The sequence below is a fragment of the Eptesicus fuscus genome, chromosome 13 (assembly GCF_027574615.1).
Source record: "Eptesicus fuscus isolate TK198812 chromosome 13, DD_ASM_mEF_20220401, whole genome shotgun sequence".
NCBI classification, from domain to species: Eukaryota; Metazoa; Chordata; class Mammalia; order Chiroptera; family Vespertilionidae; genus Eptesicus; species Eptesicus fuscus.
The window spans coordinates 44,349,091-44,356,431 of NC_072485.1; the positions used below are offsets into that span (position 1 = coordinate 44,349,091).

General features: G+C 42.7%; 1 protein-coding gene across 1 annotated transcript; it reads right to left on the reverse strand.

Annotated features, from left to right (window-relative positions):
• Positions 1 to 4,333: 4,333 nt before the first annotated feature.
• LOC103302813 (olfactory receptor 52E8-like) lies at positions 4,334 to 5,275 on the reverse strand. The gene has a single exon (XM_008159875.2). It carries the CDS (start codon positions 5,273 to 5,275, stop codon positions 4,334 to 4,336), a length of 942 nt encoding a protein of 313 aa, XP_008158097.1.
• Positions 5,276 to 7,341: the final 2,066 nt, after the last annotated feature.

Genomic DNA, 7,341 nt, shown 5'->3' on the forward strand with positions numbered 1-7,341 from the left:
TTGAATAAAAGCCTCCTGCAGTTTTGAACACGGGGGCCACAAGGAGCTCAAAGGGGAAGGGCTAGGAGTGAAAAAAAAATACAGAGCACTGAATCAGAGTGCAGAAAAGTGTCTTCAAGCTTTCCCCATAAGGAGACCTCCAAATGGAGGGGCCTGGGCTAAGAATATAACTATGCAAAAGAGCATGGCATGAGACAGCAATGAACTGGCTGTGTACCAAGTCTGCTGTGGGAGGGCATCTTTACCATGTGATGCCTGCCCTGTGAGGTAATTGCCAATGGTTGGGCCCAAAAAATAATATATTACATTGTCAGCCTATAGCTGGACTCTTCAATTCCACCTTAATTTTTTAGGAACTGAGCTAGAAATATAGGCTACCCCATCATAAATCTGAATGGGTGAGAATTTAAGTAGTTATGTCAAGAATGGGGTAATTAATTGGAGGCAATATTAGGCTAAGGCCATGTCAAGCTCATTCCAAGTGGAATGAGACCTGTCTGAAGGGCTGAACATAACCATGAGTCTCAAAAGTCACCAAATCAGGAAAAGATATCCCATAGTTGCTAGGGTCTCTACCATATGAATTCACTCATATGTGAAATGTAATGAACTAACAAACAAAATAGAGACAGACTCGTAGATAGAGAGCAAGCTCACAGCTCTGTAGAGAGAAGGATGGGGATATGTGTGAAGAGATTATTATCAATTATTAACGATAGTTGATATTATCACAGAAGGATCTGGAGAGAACTCCAGACTTGTATGTTGGTTTCATTCTCCCTCACCATTTACTATATCATGGTTGTCATTTTCCCAGGTGTGTAAATAAAGGCATATGCTTATGAAAAAAACAAATAAACAAAAAAAGAATCATATTCAATGGTCTAGCAATATTCATGATGGCTAATTTTGCACCACCTTGAGTTCTTACCTTTAGCTCATTTCTTGATTAACTGAAATATGTTTGACTAGTTATCTTAGGATACATATATAGTATAATGTGCGGAGTGTTGTATATCAAAAAGTTTTTTCCCCTTGTGTAATTATGTTGAAAAATCATGTGTTTATCAGTGTGTTGTTGTTGTTTTTCCATTTTGAAACTATTACAAATAAAGCTGCTATGAACATCCAGGTACAAGTATTTGTGTGAACAATTGTTTTCTTTTGGGTACATACCAAGGAGTACTTTAGTTGGGTCATATGATAGATGTATGTTAAACAATATTTTTAAAACTACAAAATTGTCCTCCAAAATCTTTTTCATTTTGCATCTAATTAGCAATGAATGAGAGTTCTGATTGCTCCATATCCTTGCTAACATTTGGTAGTGCCAGTCTTTTTAATTTTAGCCATTTTAATTGTATTGCTATCTACTGTGGTTTCAATTTACATTTCCCTAATGACCAATGATGGTGAGCATCTTTTCATATGCTTAGTGATGATTTGTATACTGCTTGTGAAATATGTATTAAAATTTTACCTTATTTTAATAGGGTTTTGTCTTTTTAAGATTGACTTATAAAATTTTTTCATATTCTGTATAAAAATTCATTATCTGATCTATGCGTTGCGTGTAACTTCTCTAAGTCCAGAGCTTTCATTTTCTATCATTTTCTCAATAGTGTGTTCTGAGAAATACATATATCTATATATATAAAAGCCTAAGTGACCATTGCAACTGAACAGATGACAGAACAGACTTCATGGGGCAACTAGGCCAGCAGGGGGATTAGTGAGGGGTGACCAAATGACAGAGCAGCAGACTGCATGGGGTGACCAGGCAGCAGGGGGGTTAATGAGGCACAACCAAACGACTGAACAGCAGGCTGTGTAGGGCGACCAGGCCGGAAGGGGAGGGGGGAAGTAAGAGGCAACCAAGGCCGGTGGAGGGGGCAGTTAGGGTCGACCAGGCAAGCAAGGGGGGAGAGTTGGGGGCAACCAGGCTGGCAGGGGGGGCAGTTAGGGATGACCAGGTCAGCGGGGGGGAGGGGGGCAGTTAGGGGAGAGCAGGCAGGCAGGCAAGCAGGTGAGCTGTTAGGAGCTAGTGGTCCTAGATTGTGAGAGGGACGTTCGACTGCCGGTTTAGACCCAGACCGGACCTAAACCGGCAGTCAGACATCCCCCGAGGGGTCCCGGATTGGAGAGGGTGCTGGCTGGGCTGAGGGGACCCCCCCCCATTCATGAATTTTGTGCACCGGGCTTCTAGTATATATATAAAGTCTGTACATGCAGAGTAGAGACTTCTGAAGGTCAATTGATCAATGGAGTCTTAGGGCAGGTCCATCTCACAGGGAGTTAATGTGTCCCCAGAACCATCCTGTGGTTATTTACCCATTTTCAGACAGCATAATTGAAAGACATATACTCAGCAGCTAGCAGAATTATCTCTTGCTTGGGGAAAGTCAGTATTTTGTTCTATTCAGGCACTCAACTGATTAAATGAGGCCCACACATAGTTTTGACTATGCCACCAGTAAGGTTTAAAAGACCCTGAGTAAACTGTGTCTTGGCTTGCACAATTTAGGGTGGTTCACATCCTATCTAATAAAAGGGTAATATGCAAATTGACCATCACTCCAACACACAAGATAGCCACCCCCATGTGGAGACAAGATGGCCACCACAAGATGGCTGGCAGGGGAGGGCAGTTGTGGGCAATCAGGCCAGCAAGGGAATGCAGTTAGGGGTGACCAGGCCTGCAGGTGAGGGCAGTTGGGGGGGACCAGGCCTTCAGGGGAGGGCAGTTGGGGGGGACCAGGCCTGCAGGGGAGAGCAGTTAGGGGGGACCAGGCCTGCAGGGGAGGGCAGTTGGGGGGGGCAGGCCTGCAGTGGAGGACAGTTGGGGGGGGACCAGGCCTGCAGGGGAGGGCCATTGGGGGTGACCAGGTCATGAGGGGAGGGCAGTTAGGGGTAAATAGGGCCAGCAGGGGAGCAATTAGGCATTGATCAGGCTGGCAGGGGAGTGGTTAGGGGGTGATCAGGCTGGCAGGCAGAAGCAGTTAGGGGCAATCAGGCAGGCAGGCAGGCAAGTGGTTGGGAGCCAGCAGTCCTGGATTGTGAGAGGGATGTCTGACTGCCCACCAGGATTGGGCCTAAACAGGCAATAAGGCATCCCTCGAGGGGTCTCAGATTGGAGACAGTGCAGGCTTTGCTGAGGGACACACACACCCCATGCACGAATTTCATGCACTGGGCCTCTAGTTAAAGATAAAGCACATCCTGTGCAACTGAGAAAGGGTCTCAGAAGTTGTGTTTACCTGTCATATCTGTTTCTTTCTCCTGCTGTGCTTTACCTTGACCTGAAAGCCTAAAATGAGTATACCCTATGAAGTCTCACAGGTCCTTTCAGATATTTGATTCTATGAAATAGCAGTTGCTATTTCAAAATTTATAAAATGAAGTACAAAATGCCTATGATGGCTTACTGATTATTTCTTCCATCTGGTTACATGATTAAAAGACCCAGCTTTGCCATGGAAGAAACAAGATCTTTGTTTAACTTCTTTGACTAGTGCTCCTGGAACACACACCAAGCATTGTGTAGTCAGTCCCATTACAATTGTGATAGTTCTTGACAACATAGCACTCCTCCACCATAATCAATGAATTCTAAATAAAGAGACTGTTTAAAAAATAAATAAATAAAGAGACTGTTTACTAGTACTGTACATGAGTTTCAATAAGTCTTTATCTTCAAACCCTGATTTTAATAACCATTACAGAAATAAATGGTACCTATTTATTTAAAAAATAATATTTATATTTAGTCTAGGAACAAATATTTGCTATGTAATTTATCTCCAATTTGATGCTGCCCATAACTGAGAGAACATTGTGTTTCACATCATATTCTGTAAAGCATCCTACATAATAAAAAGGTAATATGCAAATTGCATCACTCCGCTACGCCCACAATTGGGCCGGCTGGAGGGGCAAGGGGCAGGACTCAGGGTGGCCGATTGGCTGGCGGTAGGAGTGGGACCCATGCGGCCGGCGGAAGACGCTGGTGGCAGAACTCGGGGTGGCCGATTGCGTGGCTGCCGGCACCAGTTTTCCACCAGCAGCAGTTTTCCTCTGGCCACCCGCCTATCGGAGTTCCTCTCGGGGTGGTCGATCGTGCTGGCAGGAGGCGCTCTGATCGGCGGGTGGCCAGAGGAAAACTGCTGCTGGCGGAAAACTGGTGCCGGCAGCCAGCTGAAGGAAAAGTCTATTGCACGAAACTTCATGCCACGGGCTCCTAGTTTACTCTATAGTAGCTTAAGGATACTTCCCCTTTTTAAGGATGAGAAGGATGGAAAGATTTAAGGAATATTTCCAAATCAAGTGCTCAGAGTCAAACATCCTTAAAAAGGAAAATTGTTACCACCCGATCTCGAATCTGCTTGGTTCTCACGCCATAAATAATGGGGTTGAGAGCAGGAGGAATTATCACATAAAAATTAGCCAGGAGGATGTGGATATAACGTGGAATATTGTGGCCAAATCGGTGAGTCAGAAAGGAGAAAAAGGCTGGAGTGAAGAAAGCTAAGATGACACAGACATGGGAACCACAGGTATTGAGAGCTTTGAGCCTGGCCTCCCAGGATGGGAGTCTGAAGACAGCATGTAGAATCGTCACATATGAGATAGCAATCAAAATAACATCCAGAAGTATCATGGAGATAAGGGTTAATCCAAATATTATATTGACCTTTATGCTGACACAAGCCAGACGGGCAATGCCCATGTGCTCGCAGTAGGTATGGGGTATAATATTATGCCCACAGAATGAAAGCCTTAAAAGGAGAAACACAAGTGGAAAAACAAGCACAAAATTTTTCAACATGCCTACAACAGCAATAATACAAATAGTTCTGTTGGTGAGAATTGTGTTGTAACGAAGTGGGTGGCAAATGGCAACATAGCGATCAAAAGCCATGGCTACAAGCATGAATGTTTCAATGCCTGTAAACAGGTGTATGAAGAACATTTGAGCTAAGCATCCCCCAAAGGCAATCTCACTGAGGCCAAACCAGAAGATGCTCAGCATTTTGGGAATGGTGGCAGTGGACAGGCCGAGGTCAGTGAGAGCCAGCATGGCCAACAAGTAGAACATGGGCTGGTGAAGGCTGTGCTCAGTGTGGATCACAGAGAGGATGATGACGTTTCCCCAGAGGGCTATTAGATACACTATACCGAATGGGAAGCCAAGCCAGAGCTGCATATTTTCCAGGCCTGGGATTCCCAGCAGCAGGAAGGATGAGGGGTGAATACATGATGTATTGGCTGGAGACATACTGGCAAGGGCTTCTGATGGTCACATCCACTCATTTGAAGGAATCTTTTGTTCTGTATAAAGGTTCCCAGTGCCTCATCAATACAGCTAATAGTGAATAAGAACAACAACAAAAAAAGATGTAATTGGTACATTTTATCTAGGAACACAGAAATAAGATCATGTTTTTCTTAGACTTCTCTTTCTCTCATTTACTTTCATTAATATCCTATATAATAAAAGTCTAATATGCTAAGTGTCTGGTCGTCCGGTCTTCCATTCAACCAATCAAAGTGTAATATGCTAATGATATGCTAAGGCCACTCAACCACTCGCTATGATGTGTACTGACCACCAGGGGGCAGACACTCCGATCAGTAGGTTAGCTTGCTGCTGGGGTCTGACCAGTTGGGACTGAGCGAGACTGGCCAGACATGCCCTGGAGCCCTCCCACGGCCACTCCCCAGCTGGCCAACCTCCCATGTCCCTCCCCAGCCCCAACTGTGCACCAGTTGGGTCCCTTGGCCTGACCTGTGCCCTCTTGCAATCCGAGACCCCTCAGGGGATGTCAGAGAGCCAGTTTCAGCTCGATATCACAGGCCAGACCAAGGGCACCCACTGGTGCACAAATTTGTGCACTGGGCCTCTAGTATATGATAAGTGAAGGAGAAGATTCCTTAAAAAAGTAAATGGATATTTGGACATTGCACAAGATAATCTAAATTAATTTAGGTGTGAATGTATACCAACTCAGTTGATATAAGATTCTTATTAGGTTCTAACTTTTTGAAATATTTAATTATAAATTTGGATATTAAATTTATATCATACGAATAATTGATTACAATCCATGAGCACTGTCAATATTGTAGATCTCAGAAGCATCCTTTAATATCATTTGAATGTTTATTTAGAAATATGAGTCCAATATATGCCTCTGAGCATTTCCATGTATAATGTCCTACTTAAGAGGGCCTCTCTTTCTTTCTCAACATACTTATAAATAACTTTCATTAAAATCTAAGCATATTAGTTTGCTCCTTCTTAGTATGTGTTGTTACTTTTTATCTTTGTCATCAGTGGATGAAGATATTTTCTTTGTTCTTTGAAATAAGAATCTTGCCTTACATGGCCACTGATTTCACAAAATTCAATGCAGCATAATTAGTCTTAAATTTGAAACCACCATTTTTTAGAGAGATTGACTCAGGCTTAAGGCAGTGACCGAAACTTTCAGGCTCCCCATTTATTTCCCCTATTCCTCATAGCAGACAACTTGAACTAATTTCATTTCTAAATAATCTGCAATATCTCCAACTTGGTTTCTAAGTGGGGTATCATGGATAGTGTTGTTGTTGTTGTTATCATTGCTATTAGAAGGAAAGGAACAGTTATAAAAATATAGTGTTATATCAGAATTTAACATTACTCCAGTTTCACAAGAAAATTTTAGACAAATCATACCACTTGCTACTCACATCAGCCTCAAGAGGGAAACAGGACAGATTCTGGTTCCTGAATAAGTGTATTTCTTGTCCTAGATTTCTTCCCAGTTTATTTTTCCTCATTCTCTACAATCTTTTGAGAATTTTACTAATATAATTGGTCTAAATACACATTTTTAAAGAAGAGGGAACCAAAAGTGAGTAAGTTCTTAATTATAATTCATAAAAAATAGCCATTAAAGAAGATGAAACAATGACCTTTTCCTAGAAGCCAGCGAAGTGGAGACATCGCACAGTACACAATGCATTTGGGGTTTTAGAAAATCAAAGTACATATTAATAATGCAAAAGGCATGACCCTGTGAAAGACATTAAGAAAGACAAAATCACTAAAAATGGAGATGTACCTGTTCAAAGGATCCCCAAAGCAGATGTGAGGAAAAGACAAGAGGAACCAGCATCATCCTGCTGTTACTAGTAATCATCCAGGTCTGTACCTTAGACACCCATTCTCAGAGAGACATTCACTGAAATCAGTGTCTCACTGCTAATATTCTCTCAGAACCCTCTTATTCTACCACAGAGCTCTTTGTATGGGTATATAATCAATGCCCAAGTTCCCAGAGTTTTTTGCAGTCACAG

Coding starts and splice junctions, on each gene's coding strand:
- LOC103302813 (XM_008159875.2), bottom strand. CDS start 5,275: ATGTCTCCAGCCAATACATCATGTATTCACCCCTCATCCTTCCTGCTG.